Source organism: Silurus meridionalis, chromosome 14 (genome assembly GCF_014805685.1).
Source record: "Silurus meridionalis isolate SWU-2019-XX chromosome 14, ASM1480568v1, whole genome shotgun sequence".
NCBI classification, from domain to species: domain Eukaryota; kingdom Metazoa; phylum Chordata; class Actinopteri; order Siluriformes; family Siluridae; genus Silurus; species Silurus meridionalis.
In genome coordinates, this window is record NC_060897.1 from 18,453,048 (window position 1) to 18,471,292 (window position 18,245).

General features: G+C 41.2%; 3 protein-coding genes across 4 annotated transcripts; 2 read left to right on the forward strand and 1 right to left on the reverse strand.

The window, feature by feature from the left end:
* Window positions 1-616: 616 nt before the first annotated feature.
* dctn5 (dynactin 5) lies at window positions 617-5,218 on the forward strand. The gene is made up of 6 exons (XM_046866348.1): window positions 617-766; window positions 2,822-2,890; window positions 2,975-3,093; window positions 3,776-3,887; window positions 4,326-4,428; window positions 4,608-5,218. The coding sequence occupies exons 1-6, from the start codon at window positions 719-721 to the stop codon at window positions 4,703-4,705; spliced, it is 549 nt and encodes a 182-aa protein (XP_046722304.1). The 5' UTR covers window positions 617-718; the 3' UTR covers window positions 4,706-5,218.
* A 678-nt stretch (window positions 5,219-5,896) lies between these two features.
* rpusd1 (RNA pseudouridine synthase domain containing 1) lies at window positions 5,897-10,124 on the reverse strand. Of its 2 annotated transcripts, none has more exons than XM_046866347.1 (6): window positions 9,909-10,124; window positions 9,330-9,557; window positions 8,501-8,624; window positions 7,234-7,336; window positions 6,916-7,017; window positions 5,897-6,396 (listed from the first exon to the last, which is right to left on the reverse strand). In XM_046866347.1, the coding sequence occupies exons 2-6, from the start codon at window positions 9,509-9,511 to the stop codon at window positions 5,990-5,992; spliced, it is 918 nt and encodes a 305-aa protein (XP_046722303.1). In that variant the 5' UTR covers window positions 9,512-9,557; window positions 9,909-10,124; the 3' UTR covers window positions 5,897-5,989. The 2 variants fall into 2 exon arrangements, with proteins under 2 accessions (XP_046722303.1, XP_046722302.1); XM_046866346.1 differs by having other exon boundaries at window positions 9,914-10,119.
* Window positions 10,125-10,371: 247 nt separating this feature from the next.
* Window positions 10,372-16,182, forward strand: ndufab1b (NADH:ubiquinone oxidoreductase subunit AB1b). Its single transcript, XM_046866350.1, has 5 exons — window positions 10,372-10,547; window positions 11,820-11,942; window positions 12,147-12,234; window positions 13,508-13,623; window positions 16,053-16,182. The coding sequence occupies exons 1-4, from the start codon at window positions 10,413-10,415 to the stop codon at window positions 13,597-13,599; spliced, it is 438 nt and encodes a 145-aa protein (XP_046722306.1). The 5' UTR covers window positions 10,372-10,412; the 3' UTR covers window positions 13,600-13,623; window positions 16,053-16,182.
* Window positions 16,183-18,245: the final 2,063 nt, after the last annotated feature.

The window sequence follows — 18,245 nt, forward strand, 5'->3', positions numbered from 1 at the left end:
TAAGGGCCTTGCTCAAGGGCCCATCAGTGGCAGCTTGGTGGTGTGCAAACTTTTTTTACTGCTAGCATTGTGGTCTCTCAGCTACAGGGTCCTTGGTTTTAACCTGAGATTGACTTGCCGGATAGAGATGGAAGTTTTCCAAATGCTTATGCAAGTTTCCTCTGGGTTCTCCAGTTTCCACCCAGCTCTTAAAACATGCTAGGAGGTGTGTTGGGCTACTCTCAGCTTGTTCTGGGTTTATTCCCACATCACACCTTCATATGGTGGGCAATGCAGTGAAATCATTTTACACATTGGATCCTCTGGACCCACCACGATGCGAATACTGTAGATAAACGAACAAATAACTTGTTTAATGACTCTTTTATTTGAATAGATTTCGTATTGAAGATTAAATTATTAAGCCGTATGAGTCAACAGTGTGTATGAGTAAGACGTTGTTATGGTGATCAGTTAGTAATGTCTTCATTTTGGCGAGGTTATCGGCGCTCGTTTAGTACTGCCTTAATGTAGAATGGACGCGGAAGTGAGAAGCTGGTTTCACAGATATTGGTGTGTGATTGGCTAGTTGTTCATGATGACGAGATATCTGACCAATTGGAAAGAGTCGTTTGTTAAAGTATAAATAGTGAGGGCGGGACTTAGAGGCGTGCAAGATTAGCTAACGCCCTGACCGAGTGCACATCATCAGCGCTGCCAGCGGTCCCTTTTAGCAAGAATGGAGCTGAGTGAAATTTTATACAACAAGGCCGAGTACATCGAGACAGTACGTGAATGGTTTAGTATTTTTTTAAAGGTTATATTTAATGCTTTAAAACTGATGTGCTAACTCTGCTAGGAGGCTAACAGTGATACTGTGTATCAAGAGTCGTGCATATTCAATCCAAATCGATGTAGAGCATTTTCTAATTGCATTTTGGTTTCAGACTATGATATGGATTTTTTAAAACCCAACAATTATGTGAAAAATATTTGTCTTAATTTGGTTTGTTTTCATCTATAAATAATAATTTTGACTGACTCATCCAGTATCACGCTTGTGCTTGTCCAATTAAATGATCGGTATAATCTATGTCCCGCCCCTGGGGGCGGGGTTTAATCTATAGTAGCAGTGTGATAGTCAGATATCTATCAAACATTTTAAAAAAGTAGACAGACAGACAGACAGACAGACATATGTCAATGTGCAGTTTGTACAGCAATACAGATTTACTGTCCTTTTAAAAATAACTCAACATACAGCCAATATTGTGTAAATAACTGGCAATAAAAGTGAGTACATGTTTTTGTCTGCTTGACGGAACCATACAAATCTGTGTATCTTGTAATAGAGCAATTAAAATTTGGAGCTTTGACTACAATTCTCTCATACTGACCAGTGGATGTTTAACATGGCAGCTCATGGCAAAGACTCTCTGAGGATCTTGGAATTAAAATGGTTGCTCTCCACAAAGATGGCCGAGGCTTTAAGAAGATCGGTAACACCCTGAAACGGAGTCACGGTACAGTGGCCAGGGTCATACAGAGGTTTTCCAAAACGGGTTCCACTCGGAACCTGCCTCGCAAGGGACCACCAAAGAACTTGAGTCCTTGTGCTGTGCGTCAGGTGCAGAAGCTGCTTCATAAAACAGACGCATGAGTGCTGCAGCATTGCTTTAGAGGTTGCAGAAGCGGAAGGTCCACTTGTCAGTGCTCAGACCGTATGCTCACACTGCAACAAGTCTGCAACAAGTCGGAAAGCCTGCAAACAGTTAAAGACGACCTGTCCAAGACCTGTACTTTAAGATAAACATGTTTGGCTCAGATGGTGTCCAGCATGTGTGGTGACACCCTGGTGAGGAAAACCAAGAAAATTGTGTCCTCCCTACAGTCAAGCATGGTGGTGGTAGCATCATGGTCTGGGGCTGCATGAGTGCTGCTGGTAGTAAGGAGTTGCAGCTCATTGAAAGGAAACATGGATTCCAACATGATGCCCTCTCTTCAGAAACGGGGCCGAACGGCACATGTGGGGCATCCTCAAGCGGAAGGTGAAGATCCAGCAGCTCAGTGTGATGTCATTGTAAAGGAGTGGAAGAGGATCCCAGCAACAACCTGTGCAGCTCTGGTGAATTTCATGCCCAGGAGGATTAAGGCAGTGCCAGATAACAGTGGTGCTCACACCAAATATGAAAACGTTGGACACAGTTTTGATGTGTAAATCTGTACTACTATACAAGTACAACGTAAAATCAATCCAATATAATAATATTTTGAACTCGTTTCGATTGCCGCTTCGTGGTATCTAATTAGCACGGACATACAGAACAGTTCAGCGTCAGTTTAACAGCAAGCAGAACGTTTTGGGGAATAAACGATGGAGGTTTTGGGCTCATGATCATTTGAATAGATATCAGTGTTTGACATTAATATCATTCTATTAATAGATCAGTGTGCTGTTTCCCATAGACTGAGTTGATTATGCGAAGAGTTTTGTGATAAAAACTCTTTGGATACTTAAGTATTTTTACTCAAGTGAAATTTTGAAGCGAGCGCTTGAGCACACCAGGGGAGTCTCCAGCATTGAGTTATAGCCTTGTTGATTTTCCTCATTCTTCTGATGCTGCTGTTTAGTAGCACCCTGTAGTACCTCAGTGCACCGTTTCTCTCACTTCTTGATACTTATCCTGGTTGATTTTCCCTGGATTCAGCAGGATGAAGTGTAAATCAGTCATTCGAATTACCTCACAAAATCGAATGAGACGTTCTACTGACTTGTACACAATCCTGATTTAGCATGGAGTCATTGTACACGTAAAGTATAACTATCTTCTGTTCTCTTCAGGCGTCGGGCAACAAAGTGAGCAGGCAGTCGGTTCTGTGTGGGAGCCAGAACATCGTCCTGAACGGAAAAGTAAGCAGGATCTCCATCTCCATGCTTTTGGAAGCGTAAGATCCCCCACCCTGTCTTTACTAACGGTTTTGTGTGTTTTACCAGACCATAGTGATGAACGACTGCATCATCAGGGGAGATCTGGCTAACGTCAGAGTGGGGAGGCACTGCGTCATCAAGAGCAGGAGCGTGATCCGGCCGCCGTTTAAAAAGTTCAGCAAAGGGTAAGGAGCTGGACACGTCCAATCAGGATGCACAAAATTCGAGTCTCCAAATAAAAACTGTTAAAATCTGAGTCCTGTTGAGAAAGTAAGTGTAGGTTCTCTGACACTGGAGACTCCTTACCTCAATGCTCATTTTAAACTTCATTATTAAGCAACAGCAACCTTCTTCTCAGAATTCACAGTGATTTTGTCTCACATCTGCCAAACGAGTCCCTGTGAATGAGCGAATACTATAGAAACGATAGCATATTGAAATAATGCATTATAAAGCAGGATTAATTTTTTTAACCAAAAATCAGATCGAAAGTATCGATCAGAATCGAGGGTTCGGCAGTGCCCAGGATATTGTTTAAGACTGGCTGGTCTTTAGTTTGAATGTACAGCAACATCTCAGTCAAAAACATGAAAATCATATCAGATTATTTGCATTGGCTGCACCAATCCTATTACTGCAAGACCTGGCACACAGGATGTCATCCAGTAGGTAGCAGGATGTATCGGAATATTATGAATTTCATGATTGAATAGCATCCCAGGTTACACAGCATGAGGAAATTCTTCCAATAGGCATTTTGGAAAAGATGGAATCGAAGTGATTCCTAATCAGACTCTGAGGATGATTTAATTGTATTTTTTTAATGATGTGAATACTTAGGATAGGACATTTGTCTTGTTCGCACAGGGTGGCTTTTTTCCCGTTGCACATCGGAGACCACGTGTTCATCGAAGAGGACTGCGTGGTAAACGCGGCTCAGATCGGCTCGTACGTTCACATCGGGAAAAACTGCGTTATCGTAAGTAATAGATCCATTCACAGTCAAGTCCATGTTTATTCCCAAACAACGGGAAGTGACAGGATTTTACGGTACATTCTCTCAAACAGTGGTGTCACGCCCTCTTGGTGTAGTATGTCTGATGCACCTATAGTAGAGGTCCACAATATTTGATTCCTGGAACTATCAGCAAAAACCCGCATCGATCGTTTTTACAACAGCGGCCTCTAGAGGCGAATCACTGACCCAACGTGCTGTTTATTTGTACGTGAGACTGCGCGCTTGCACGAAGAGCGATATAGTTATTTATTAATGCATATATTCCTATATATAATATATAACCTGTTTTGCTTTACAGTCCACCTTCACATGACGTTATATTTTAAATATATAGATGTGTATCGATCTGCAGAAATAGAATTAAAATGTCTTGTTATTAAAGTTGTGTGTATGGTGCAGGGGCGGCGTTGCGTGTTAAAGGACTGCTGTAAAATCCTGGATAACACGGTGCTGCCTCCAGAGACGGTCGTTCCTCCGTTCACAGTGTTCTCCGGATGTCCAGGTGTGTGCTATAGGGTCGAGGGTCAGAGCCATATAGCAGGAAACTGTCTAACCAATCACATGCGAGAATTTACATATTTTCATGCACTAGCACACTGTACTGTGTTAACACACCTTGTGCTCTTAATGTCAGGAAATGAATGATGAAAACATTTCAAATCTTAATTTTTTTTTCTTTAGGGTTATTTACTGGGGAGCTTCCGGAGTGCACACAGGAGCTGATGATCGACGTGACCAAGAGCTACTATCAGAAATTCCTCCCGCTCAGCCAAATCTAACCACCGCCCGGCTCTTCTAACGGGACTCCTTTGATCCATCGTCATTTCCTCCCTACAGTAAAAAGAGGACGGACGTCCCCAACCGTGTCCATCTGATCCACGCCCGTACATTTGTCCTCAGCCGAACTCCGTGAGCACTGCGTTTTATTAGTAAATGTACATACGAAGAAGGAACACGCGTTGATGGTTTTCTCGCGAGCAGAGTGCGCTCATCCGATCAGCAGACTCGTGACGGGATTGGGTTTTATGAATGCTTGTATTTATTGTGTCGATTCGGCAGTACGAAACGTTTCTCTGGGCAAACAAACGCTCGTTGATTACATGCATCAAATGACTCGTGGTGTGACTTTTTTTTTTTCAGAATTGTTAGTTTATGATGAAGAAATACTTGTAAATAGAAGATAATTTCTGACACACATTATTCGACCTGTATATGTTCACGTTTTATCAAATGTCCACCCAGAGTTATATGTTTCGTCTAGCCCAATTTATTAAAAACAAAAAAAAAACCTCCAGTGATACCTTGTTTCCGTCGCCTGGAAATCAATCTGACTGCAATAAGTGAGATGTTTCGGACCTCTGCGGGGTCTGGGTTGCATAAACACTTCCATTCCCACCCCAACAAAATCTGCACTGCTTTTTATTTGAGCATCCAATTCCACATCAAGTATCCATTCACTCTTATAATAAGCTCCACTCTTCTGGGAAGATGTTCCACTAGATTTTATGGAGATTCATGCTCTTTCAGATACAAGGGTGTTAATAAAGTCAGGTACTGATGAGGGTGAGGTGAGGAGTCCTGGGGTGCAGCCAGTGCACATTCAGCATGTTCAATAGGGTTTGAGGGCTGTAGCAGGAGATCTTCCGCTCCAACCCATGTAAAGCATATCTTCATGTAGCTGGCATTGTGCACAGGGGTGTCATCATGCTCGAGCAGGTGTGGGTCTTGTAGTTCCTAGGACGCTTTCCTCCAAATTTGTGGGAAGAATTCCATATGGATGAGGGAAGTCAGGTGTCCAAATACTTTTGAGAGAGATCATTATCTACTAGGAATTTACAACTTGTAGTTCAATACAGTGTACAATATGGTTAAGTAATTAGCAAGTTAGTGAATGAATGCAGACTGAAGCAAACAAATATGCCGTCACGAAGGACAAAAAAATAGATAAACGTTTCCTGGTCACATAAAACTTGGATTCCGGCGTCTTTATTTTTGGGTTTTTAAAAGCACTGTTAGATTTGTTCATTGGTTTAATTACAAAAAAATAAACAAAGAATAAATGACTAGTCACTGAGATTCCATTCAGAGAGCCAGTGCTGACACTGTGCCCGTTCCTCCACACTCTCCACCACGCTCTTCCTCCTCTTCTTCTCCTCTTCTCTCGCCAGCTTCCTCGCCTCTTCCTCCTCCTTCCTTCGTCGCTCATCCGCTTCAGTTCTCGTGATTAGTTCGCTCATTAACCTCTCGAGATTTGCAACGACCGTTTCCGGCTTCCATTTGGGGTCGAGTTCGGGAACGATGGGATCGGAAGCCGTGACCTGGATGACCTCGCGTTGCAGAGGGATCTGCAGGAAGTAGGCGTGTAACATCATGCGGTACGGAGAGCCGTCTGTGCCGAGGCTGTAAGTGAAGTCGCCGACGATGGGATGACCGATGGAGCAGCAGTGCACCCGGAGCTGATGGGTGCGTCCTGAAAAGAAACGCAAGAGTGAGGGTTTCGGAAATGAAAGAGATTCGATGGGCATGAAATCTGGACATTCATGCAGGTATCTAATCGGCCTGTCATGTGTCAGCAGTGCAAAAATAATTCTGCTGATTCGAGTCTGGAACTTCTGGTAATATACACATCAATGATGATAAGGGAAAAAAAAAAGTGTGATGTCTGTCAGTTTGCTTGTTGCATAGTAGTTGTTGCCAGATATATAAAAAAAAAAAAAAAAAACAGGTTCTGTTTTTAGGTCTAGGACTCTAAAACTATAGAGTTGCCCATGAAAGCACAGCTACATTTTCGTTGACTGAAAGCGCCGTCTGTGTGGACTGAAGGTATTGGTGTGGACCATGTTTTCCCATTAAACCAGCAGGTTCTGATATTCTCCCATTTACCCAGATCTCCCTTTTCTCTCATTCTCTAATTGTACAGCTGTTCCTTAAAGAGTGATTGTACAGTCCCTGTAGAAGATATCAGGTGGGATGGATTATAAATGTTTACCTGTAAGAGGCTGCAGAAGAACTTTAGTAACTGGCTCTCCATCATATGATCCGCGTTCTAATACAGTTAATAATGTCTGGCTGGGCTTGGGATTCTCACATCCTGTCAACCCAACAGAAGAAATGAAAGAAGACATTTATGGTTGTTTACTCGACTCTTTTCACCTGAAGGATCAACAATCACTGTACTGGGTATGATAAATATCGTTCCTAAGTTTCGACAGATGTAATAGAGTGCAGACAGCTGTTACACTGCGAACGAATCAGCAATTATTATTGATTTCAGATTCAACAGGTTTTTTTAGCTCGTGATTCTGACCTTCGGTTCCTTCCACACACATCATGTGTGTTTTTCCCTCGGTGGTGTTTTTCCCGATGGCGGCGTCCAGCGTCATTCTGCCATCAGTCACGGTGCCTCGAACCTGCACAGGACGCACGTGTGAATGCTGCACGTGTTTAGCTTTAGACGGCTTGTCCTGTCACGTCTACAATTCACCCTTATGTACACGTAGTTTACATTTAAATCCCCAACACACAAACCCTGGTTCACGCACAACCTTTTTTAACACAAATGGATTCCAGTGAAGCTGATTTTAAGCACACGTTCCAGCTGTTTCACAATATTTTACCGATTTAAAGCACACGTTCCAGCTGTTTCACAATATTTTACCGATTTAAAGCACACGTTCCAGCTGTTTCACAATATTTTACCGATTTAAAGCACACGTTCCAGCTGTTTCGCTACATTTTACTGGTTTAAAGCACACGTTCCAGCTGTTTCGCTAAATATCACTGGTTTAAAGCACACGTTCCAGCAGTTTCGCTTAATCACTGGTTTAAAGCAGACGTTCCAGCTGTTTTGCTAAATTTTACTGGTTTAAAGCAGACGTTCCAGCTGTTTTGCTAAATATCACTGGTTTAAAGCACACGTTCCAGCTGTTTCGCTAAATTTTACCGGTTTAAAGCACACGTTCCAGCAGTTTCGCTTAATCACTGGTTTAAAGCAGACGTTCCAGCTGTTTCGCTAAATTTTACCGGTTTAAAGCACACGTTCCAGCAGTTTCTCTTAATCACTGGTTTAAAGCAGACGTTTCAGCTGTTTCGCTAAATTTTACTGGTTTGAAGCACACGTTCCAGCTGTTTTGCTAAAGTTTACTGATTTGAAGCACACGTTTTAGCTGTTTCAGTAAATTTTCTGGTTTAAAGCACATGTTCCAGCAGTTTCCCTAAATATCACTGGTTTAAAGCACATGTTCCAGCTGTTTCGCTAAATATCACTGGTTTAAAGCACACGTTCCAGCTGTTTCGCTAAATATCACTGGTTTAAAGCACACGTTCCAGCTGTTTTAGTAAATATTACTGATTTAAAGCACACGTTCCAGCTGTTACAGGGTGCACAGAGAAAAGTCCAGAAACGGGTCAGGATGATGCCATTCTAGAAATATTTCTCCTTATAGAATGATTTTACACTTGCGAGATTTGTTCATAGTGATGATACTGTAAAACAGTAAAATCAAACACACATGAGTTCAAAGAGAGTTTTAAGAGTGAAAAGGTGTGTGTCAGACGTGTGTATGAAAGCGTACCAGAGCAAGATAAGCCTTGGTTACAGTTCTGTCTTTGAAACAGCGATACGCTTGTCCGGCAGCTGCTTTATTCAGAGCCACACACAGCGCTCCACTGGTGGAAAAGTCCAGCTGATGGCAGAACCTGCACAGAAAACGTGAAGGAGCCAGTTAGCAACCAACACATATAATAAACCCTGATCACAGTCTTTCTCTATCCATCTCGAGGTTGTACCAGTTCCAGTTGTGTCCCACCTCATGAAGATTATGGACCTTCAAGGAGTAGATGCCGACCCCCAAACATCCCGACCCATATAGTGACGTGTCAAACGACTGTACAAGACTGTAGAAAGGACATGACTCATAATCTCACACACTGGAGCTCAGGGTAGTTCTCACTCTCTGGTGTTTTGTATTGTTTTTAAGATTTATAATCACACTCTTGATATCACCCAAATGAGGATGGATTTCCCCTTTTTGAGTCCGGTTCCTCTCAAGGTTTCTTCCTCATAACTGAGTTTTTCCTTGCCACGATCGCCCCAAAATCCTTATTTCTCTCCATTTTTCTCTCGCTCCCTCTCTTTTCAAGTTAAACATGCTCCTGAGGGACCAGTGTTTCCTGTCTCTTTTTTCACTTCAGAGCCTACTGCTCCTACCGAAGCCCTACGAGACACTGTGCAGCTGAGGATGGTTCCACATGAACATCCTAAAGATCCATATAGTTGCTGAGTAACTCAAAACTTTGCAATTCAGCCATTGCTGCATCCTTGAGCATCTTCCCAGATGTATAAATGAAATAACTGCTAGATGTTCTGGATAATGCTGTGAAGGTCTCCGTGTGTGTGTTTACCTGAAGCCGTAGTGCGTCTGAGGATCTGCAAGCTGAGGGAACCGGTGCATCAGTTGCTTCTGGACCGTGTGTGTTTCGCTCCACAGCTTGCTGTCAATGCGGATGTCCCAGTGTTTATTGAGCACCAGGTAATCAGCACTGTGGTACAACACGCACAGGTTCTCCACACTCGCCGGCTCCATGCTCAGGTTCTTCTTAGGTCCATCATGAAGGGGCCACTTCAGACCACTATTGAAAAAATTCATAAAAATAATGAGTACAGTTAAGTGGAAGACATGGATGTAGATATTTAAATCCATAAAACGCATTCTTATTCCACTTTAGCGTCATATGCAGATTTTTTGTAACGTCACAAATCAATGACTTCGCTTCATGTTATCAGAAGCCTATTTGTGACGTCATTTTTAGAGGCGGCAGCCCTCGAAATGTACAGTACTGCAAAAAATAAAATAAAATAAAAACAGTGTAGGTCATCTTTAAGTTGAAACAAATATGGACCAGCAAACGGATTTATTTATCAAATAAATCAGTAAAAAAGTGCGGACATTGGTGTGTGATTACATCTGCACGTGCACTGACCTCACCTTCTCATTCAGAGCTCCGCAAAAACCAGCGGAATATTCTGGATAATAAAAAGCGGGAAATAAATCGTCATCTTTAAAATCTAATGAAACTGAAATATATATTTAAAAATATATTTAGGTGGGAAAAAAAGGAGCAGGAATGTGTGACAGCCTGTTAGTTTTAAGGAGCAATGTACTTCCGGGATGTTTTTCAAAATAAGAGACTTTTTTTTTTTAATAATTTGTTATTTATATCATTAGTTTTTATAACTTTTTTCATTTCTATCTAAAACGTCTTATTTATTATAGCCAAGAAAAATAACTGTGTGTGTGTGTGTGTGTGTGTGTGTGTGTGTGTGTGTGTGTGTGTGTGTGTGTGTTTTGTAGCATAAACTGTTATTAAATTGAGTTTAAGTGTAAACCAGAGAAGGCTCTTTGCGCACGCGCATGCGCAAGACCACTCCTCCCCGTGTGTGTTATATGTTGGTGCTGTGCATGCTGGGTAACTGTTTGAACAGACATGGCGTCCCGGGTGCTGGTGCACTGCGTCCGATCTGTAAGGCTCTTGCAGCACAGTGGCGGAGTCCTGAAATCCGCCAGCAGGAGATCACTGAGCCTCGTTTCGTTTCGACAACCATCGACATGGATTTCACCGGTGAGGCTTTTTAAAATGCATCCTTTCCGCTTTAGGGGCCTTGTGCTGGATCAGTGCTGTGACCCTGGGGTGTCTTTGGTGCACGGTGAAGTGTGTGAAGGGCATGAAGGCTCAGATCATTATCATCATCACCATCATCAATGGACTTTGGATCCAAAGGTTGTGAGCTCAAATCCAAGCTGCACCAAGTTGCCACTTCTGGGCCCCTGAACATGGCCCTTAACTCCATAGTTGCTCAGTTGGATGATTGAGAGAGATGTAAGTCACATTGGAAACAGGCATCTGCCAAATGCTGTAAATATAAATAATAATCATTATCATCGTCACCATGAAGTGATGAAGCCACAGGTCATGGGTTCATTCTCCCATACACTGAATCTGGGGACCAGATCAAAAAGCCTCCATGATCATTCATTCACCTTGGATCTAAAGTCTGTCCCAGGAACGCCAGACACCTTTCATGCTCACGCCTCCTGCACTTTTCGATCTTCTAAAAATACATTCTGATGCACATCCTGCACTTCTCATTAAACTGTCTGTCCAATCTAAACCACTCTAGAGCCTGCAATGTCCCATGAACTTGCTGAAGGTGTGTGTTCTTTGGCTCAGATGGATACAGCCTGACTTTGTAGGCCAGGGTTTAGTCGTTGTCTTCATTGACTGAAGATTCTCCCTGGGACAGGTGCATTTGGGTGGAGAAAAAGACTTATTCAATCGTCTGCATCCAATACCTCAGTATTACTCGAGCTGCACTCAGCTGCGATATATTCAAAAGATATTAGATGATTTATAAAATCATCCATTCGAAAACGTCTCCCCCATGACTTCCTGTTCGAGTGGAAATGACTTCAGGACTTCATGTTACCTCACGCAGTTCATGAGGACTTGGGATCAGACCGGAACCTGGAGAGGTCATGTGATCAGAGAAGGGCAAGCCTGTTATTGGTTTGTACCACGTTGAGGTGATTTGGCCAAAAATATGTGGACACCTGACGATCACACCGATTGTCTGCCATGTTGAATATTCTGTTCTGTTGGCATTAAATATGGAGTTGGACACCTGCTTTCTGCTGTAACAGTGTTCACTTTTCAGCAGAGAGAAGAAAAGGAACGTTTCGGGAGGCTTTAATGTTCTTCTGCAAAGTTTCTTTGGTTCTTTGGACATGTCTTGGTCTATAAGATATTTGCGGCCCAAGGAAACGATTGTGTGCTAGCTTGGTCACAGCTATTGTAGTAGATGATGAGTGCATTTGTTGTTTTGTGTTTACGTAGGTCTCCAGTCCTGCGCTGCAGCTCTGTCGGCAGTATTGCGATTCCCGGCCTCTGACCCTGCAGAGCATCGAAGAGCGTGTCATGAACGTCCTTAACCTATACGACAAGATCAAGCCGGAGACGGTACGAGTCTGTCGTCACATCGTCACGTTCCAGCGGCCTGAATAAACCTCAAGTCTCAAGTAGTTGCAGTGTCATGTGGCGTGAAAACGAGTCAGGATGGAAATTAAGGGGTTAAATGTACAGTAGTTTGATGTCAAATCATGTCTGCTGATCTAAAATGAGTTTTTTTTTTTTTTTTTTTTTTTTCCCCTCCTTGTTTCACAGCTTGAGTCATCATCTCACTTTATGAAAGATTTGGGGCTGGACAGTTTGGATCAGGTGGAGATTATCATGGCGATGGAAGACGAGTTTGGTAAGCGCCTTTGGTGGACGAAGTACACAAACTATGTACTTATGTTAAAGTAGAGATACATGAGGTAAAATATTACTTTAGTAAAAGTGCTCTCTTTAAACTTTCACTTGAGTAAAAGGACAAAGGTTTTTGCCTTTAATTGTACTGAAGTATCCAAAGTACTATGATGATCCTTTTATCATTTTTATCACAAAACTCTTCGCATAATCAACTCAGTTTATGTGAATCAGCACACCGATCTATTAATAGGATGATATGAATGAGTCGAACATCGATTGATGAGCCGAAAACCTTCTTTTTTCATTTACAGTAATCCCCCGCTTTACCGCGGTTCGAATATCGCCACCCCTGGTTTAACGCAGAATTGCATTTGCCACATTACTAATTTGTTTGACTGATGTTCCCGGTCTTTCACGGCTAGCAGGATAGAAAACAAAACTTATAGGGAATTAAGGAGTTTTACGGTAAAATAGACATTTATCAATAAAAATATAATTGCCTTATTCTTGCAAATGTTTCCTGTGTGTGAGAGGATGATTTACGGTTTAAACAAAAAAAATAATTTTTTGCTGTCTGTTTATCGCGGGCGGTTTTGGAACGTAACCACAGCGATAAACGGTGGATTACTGTACTTTAAAAAAAAAAAAGCATGGAGATTATCATTAATGACTCTCAAAATGTTCTGCTTGCTGTTGGACTGGTGCTGAAACTGTATGTTGGTGATGAGTAGATTCCGCCAAGCGCCAATCAAGACAAGTTTAAAACAGAGGGAAGCCCTGATTGGTCGCTTGCTGCGTGCTTTAATGGTTCCATTTTTTATCCGCTCATAAATGAAAAAGGAGCGACTGATTTCATAAAATGTAGTAGTTAAAAAGTAAAATTTTTGCCTTTGAAATGTGAAGTTAAATTGTCCCCAAATGGAAATACTTCAGTAAAGTGCTGATGGAAAAAAATAAAATGCAGTAACGAATGATATCTAAATATCTGCCCACAAAGCCATGAAATTCCATGTAACATTGGAGCGTTCCAATTTTTGTTGCAAAGAAATTGATTCTTGTCTCTGGAAGTGACTACTTAAGAGATTGAGCAATGTAGCGTGTGCTACATAGGAACATAACAGGCTTGGGTGATGGACAATAGCAATTTTTCTATTTTCTAACATCGATTATTGTCATGAACATCCACCAGACCAATTAGTTCCTGTTTTCGGTAGCATTATAGCAGCTGCAAACATCTTAAGTGTTTTTATATTGCGTTCCGGTGTTTCCGGCAGGATTCGAGATTCCAGACACGGAAGCAGAGAAGCTCATGACTCCTGCCGAAGTTGTACAGTACATCGCGAGGAAAAAGGACGTGAACCAATAACCAAGGCTCTGTTTTTCACATAAGGTCTGTTTTCACACACAGTGTCACGGCTCATTTATCAGTCTCTTGGGAAATCTGTGTGAAAATGTTGTGCATATGTTTTGAGGTGAATTAAAACTTTCCCGGCGGAGGTTTCAGGAACACGGTTTGTTCTTGCTTGTGTATGTTGTGGAACAACGGTCACCTCGTAATGTAATGAATAGACATTCGGTGCCACCCGGATGAGGACAAGTTCCCTTTTGAGTCTCCAGGTTTCTTCCTCATGCCAGCTCAGGGATTCTTTTTCTTTCCACAAGTCACCACTGACTCGCTCATGAGGGACAAGCTTCAAATTATAAAGAACAATAATATAGGTGCTAATTTGTATACCACTTTATAACCTGTGTAAAGCTGCTTTGAGACAATGTCCATTGTTAAAAGCTTTATACAGATAAAAATGAATCAATTAAATGAATTCATTTTGAATCCAACCTGTAAATTACCAGGTGTGTGTGTGGCACAGCTGATTTTCAGAATGTAATAAAAGCCAAAACCTCACCAGCTGAAATGACTTGAAAGGCTCCAGCAATGAACATATCACTTGAGGTCAGAAATCTCCAGAGGAATTACTGAAAAAGGGTGAGGTCAAAAGAAAATGGTGTGATGTGAAAACAAAAAAAAGTTTGTACTTAAATTTTAATGTAATATTTGTCACTGAAATCGATATTAAACTTGACTATGTAATAGTCAGTAGCTCCTCCTTGTTCCACAAAAACACCTTTGATCCACTTATCCATTGACTCCAAGTCCTCTGACGATGTGTTGTGGTATCTAATACGAAGACGTAAGCATCAGATCCTTTATTTGGAGGCCGAATCAACACCTGGAAGTGATGGTCCTCAAACTTTATTTGCAGTGTGATTGTTTGGCAAGGAAAGAATGAATAAAAGAAACATTATTATTGGGTAGGTGAGATTTGTCAGAGTAACATCCACATGGTCCCCAGGTTTCCTATTAGAGCATCACAATGACACACCGGATCAATTTCTTCCTATAATGCGTCCTGGTATCATTGCTTCCCCAGGTAAGAACACTCTAGCATTTGGCCGTCCACATGTAAATGTGATTTACCAGACCAGGCCACCTTCCCTTCCCTCATGACGACTTTCGGCTGGCTATCGGCAAAAATCCACGCTGAGTTACAGCGGCCTCTAGAGGCAAATCACTGACTCCACGCGCTGTTTGTTTTTGCAAGCGAGACTGTGCGCCACATGGAGAGTGCTATATTACCGTATTTTCCGGACTATAAGCCGCTACTTTTTTCCCCACGCTTTGAACCCCGCGGCTTAAACAACGAAGCGGCTTATTTATGGATTTTTCCTCGGTTTTCCCGGTTTCACAAGATTCAAGCCATAAAACTGAGCCCCATAACATTAGACCAATGAAATTTCCGAACGGAAACGAAAAAACGCACCTCACCTGTGTTCTGAGCTGCAAAAAAAAATTTAAAATGCGGCGGAGGCTATTCCCAAAATGCCGCTCTGCTCTTAAAGGAGCCACAACATATTTCACCCGTTACACCGTGTAACAGACACTATCTTTCGTAAAAGCCTGTGTAAAGTTCATTAGTTTCAGTGTAGACACTCGCGGCTTATTTATGTTCAAAATAAAAATCTTTGTCATATTCAGTGGGTGCGGATTATATATGGATGCGCTTAATAGTTTGGAAATTACGGTATATGTTTAACGACACTGCCGGTAAACACGTGTGTCTTAATATTTGGAGCGAATGTGGCTGTAATTAAGGAATTGAATTTAAGACTGAACTACGAGACAAAACATCGAGATAAGCTGAAAAACCTGAATGCAGAGCAGAAGATACAGAAAGTAGAAGAGTTAAAGAAGAATCTGACATTTCAGCAGACGTTTTTCACCAGAGCAAAATCCCAAAGTGAAGCTGGTGTGAAAACAGATTTACTGAGGGAGAGTTTCTGAAGAGCTTCATGATGTGAGACGTCTGGTGTTTGACGAGATATTTTTATGGAGAGCAAAATATTTTAATGTTAAAAAAAACATTGTTTTAGTGTGTACAATAAATGTTTATCCTGTTCGGCCCACGACCTAAAGTGTGCTTTGAGGTTTGCCCCCTGTGTAATTGAGTTTGACACCCCTGATTAGAAGAATATCATTAATTATTAATAATCACTTATAATTAAAGGTAAATTGAGCAAATTGTTTTATTTTAGAATTGTGTATCAAACTGGTAGCCCTTCACATTAGTCAGTACCCAAGAAGTAGCTCTCGGTGTCAAAAAGGTTGGTGACCCCTGGTCTAGAGGAACATCTTCCAGAAGATTGCACATTAGTGCTCATTTGTTGTTATAATAAATATCTAATGGATGTTCTGAAAGTGCACATTTTTGTCCTTTTTGTGCTTTCTTTGGTTTACATGTTTGTTTCTAACTGTTTCCACAGGCCTCAAGATCCCGGCCCTGCGCCGATTCTATCCTGAACATCGCTCTGTTTCTGTCAGTCATTGTGTGTAATGTTTAATAGAAAAGATTGTAGTGTACATTTGAAAAATAAATGTAAAAATCGAAAAGTATTTGCTTTGGAAGCTTCATTTCAATGTTTGAATATTTTCATGCATAACTTAAAAAAATCTATATTGCAATTCTTTATATAATAAATAAATAAATAAATAAATATATATATATATACACACACACACACACACACACACACACATACATACAGTACAGACCAAAAGTTTGGACACACCTTCTCATTCAAAGAGTTTTCTTTATTTTGTATTTTTAAAATTGTAGAGTCACACTGAAGGCATCAAGGGCTATTTGACCAAGAAGGAGAGTGATGGGGTGCTGTGCCAGATGACCTATATATATATATATATATATATATAAAATAAATTTTTGTCTGAGTAAAAAAGGAAAAGTCTTATTTTTTTTGAGGAAAAAGTCGTGTTTATATGAAAATATTCAAAGAACTGATATTATTGCCAAATAAATCTCAGGCATTGCTGAAGCGGGCTTTATTGTAAAGATGTATACGCAAGGCAGTGTTTACAATCATTGTGTGTGTGAGATAGCGTGTTCTGAATATTGGTGTTACTGTACACAGGGCAAAAATAAAACGTTTTTGTGTGTGTGACATTTGGTTTCATGCAGCAGCGAATACAGCCAGCAGAGGGCACATAGGTTTCTTCCCCCTTAGGGTGTGTGTGGTGTGTGTGTGTGTGTGTGTGTGTGTGTGTGTGTTTTCTAGGCTCTGCAGCTATGAGGTTTCTGCAGAGGCCCAGATTTGAGGAAAAATATTAGGAAATTGAAAGAGGGCAGAAAAACATGAGGCATGCAGAAAGAAAAAGACCGGTGACGAGAGAGAGAAAGAAACAGGAAATACACCAGGTCAGGAGAAAGTCAAGGTGACCCGAGACACAGACACACAGAGAGGAGCATATTAACAGGACTGTCCAGGGTAATAAATATGTATAAGGTGGGTGTGTCTGGTTTGACTCCACCCATCGATGCAGAGTTTGTGTGAATGCTTTTCTTTGTTGAAGACTAAAACACACACACACACACACACACATACATTTGGGACACCTTACGAGCCGTCACACTTGTTCCTTTGCTCAGCCCCACACCACAAGAGCGAGACAAAACGTTCATTGTGCTGAAGCTGACTGAACACACACACACACACACACACACACACACACCTCAGTTTCTCTTTCTCTTTCTCACTCTCTGCTTTTCTCTCCCTGGTTCCCTTCAGCACTATCTTGAGTTTGTGCAGATGGGTGTGTTTACTTGTGTGTGTGTGTGTGTGTGTGTGTTAAGGGATTTAATAAGTGTTTCTTTGTTTCACTGCCTTTGCTTACATCTTCACAGTAGTATCTTCAAATCTCTACTACACTTAAGATCAAGGATTCATGTTCTCTAATTCCATTCATACATCCATTTACCCATCTATCTGTTCATCTGTCCATCCTTCCATTTATTCATCCATCTATCTGTTTATCCATCGACTCATTTATCTATCTATCTGTTCACTTACCTCTATCCATTCATCCATACATTCACCCTTCCACCCATCTACAGGTTCATCCATTTATATGTTCACCCATCCATCTGTCTGTTCATCCATCCATTCAGCCATCCATCCATCATCTATCATGTTGATTAATCCATCTATTTTTTCTCTTTCCATCTAACCATTCACCCATTCATACATCGAGCTGTTTATTCATCCATCCATTTATTTATTCATTCATTCATTAATCCATCTGTCCATCAATCTGTTCATCTATCATTCTGTTTGTTTATTCATCCACCCATCCTTCCATCCAGCCATCCATTTGTTTCCCCATCTATCTATCGGTTCATCTTTTCATCCATTTGTTCATCCATACATCTATCCATCCATTTCTCAGTTCATGTTTATTGTACACTGTATTATATAATAATACAAGGCAACGTATTAACATTCCACTAAACCCATTGACATTAATAGAACTAAAACTACATTATTGATCCTATAAAAACTATTAAACACCTAAAATGGTTTAAACCAACACAAACAACAATAATCCCATTTCTGTACTGATTGTGTGCTGGTACTATCGATGTACTATATCACTCTATAAGT

Excerpts from the sequence above, each read along its gene's own strand:
- dctn5 (XM_046866348.1), top strand. The coding sequence starts at position 719 with ATGGAGCTGAGTGAAATTTTATACAACAAGGCCGAGTACATCGAGACA. Across the intron at positions 767-2,821 it reads AGGCCGAGTACATCGAGACA|GCGTCGGGCAACAAAGTGAG; the intron begins GTACGTGAATGG and ends TGTTCTCTTCAG. Across the intron at positions 2,891-2,974 it reads ACATCGTCCTGAACGGAAAA|ACCATAGTGATGAACGACTG; the intron begins GTAAGCAGGATC and ends GTGTTTTACCAG.
- rpusd1 (XM_046866346.1), bottom strand. Across the intron at positions 7,337-8,500 it reads CCAAGGCTTATCTTGCTCTG|GTTCGAGGCACCGTGACTGA; the intron begins GTACGCTTTCAT and ends CGTCCTGTGCAG. Across the intron at positions 6,397-6,915 it reads TCTTCTGCAGCCTCTTACAG|GACGCACCCATCAGCTCCGG; the intron begins GTAAACATTTAT and ends GTTTCTTTTCAG.
- ndufab1b (XM_046866350.1), top strand. The coding sequence starts at position 10,413 with ATGGCGTCCCGGGTGCTGGTGCACTGCGTCCGATCTGTAAGGCTCTTG. Across the intron at positions 10,548-11,819 it reads CATCGACATGGATTTCACCG|GTCTCCAGTCCTGCGCTGCA; the intron begins GTGAGGCTTTTT and ends GTGTTTACGTAG. Across the intron at positions 11,943-12,146 it reads ACAAGATCAAGCCGGAGACG|CTTGAGTCATCATCTCACTT; the intron begins GTACGAGTCTGT and ends CTTGTTTCACAG.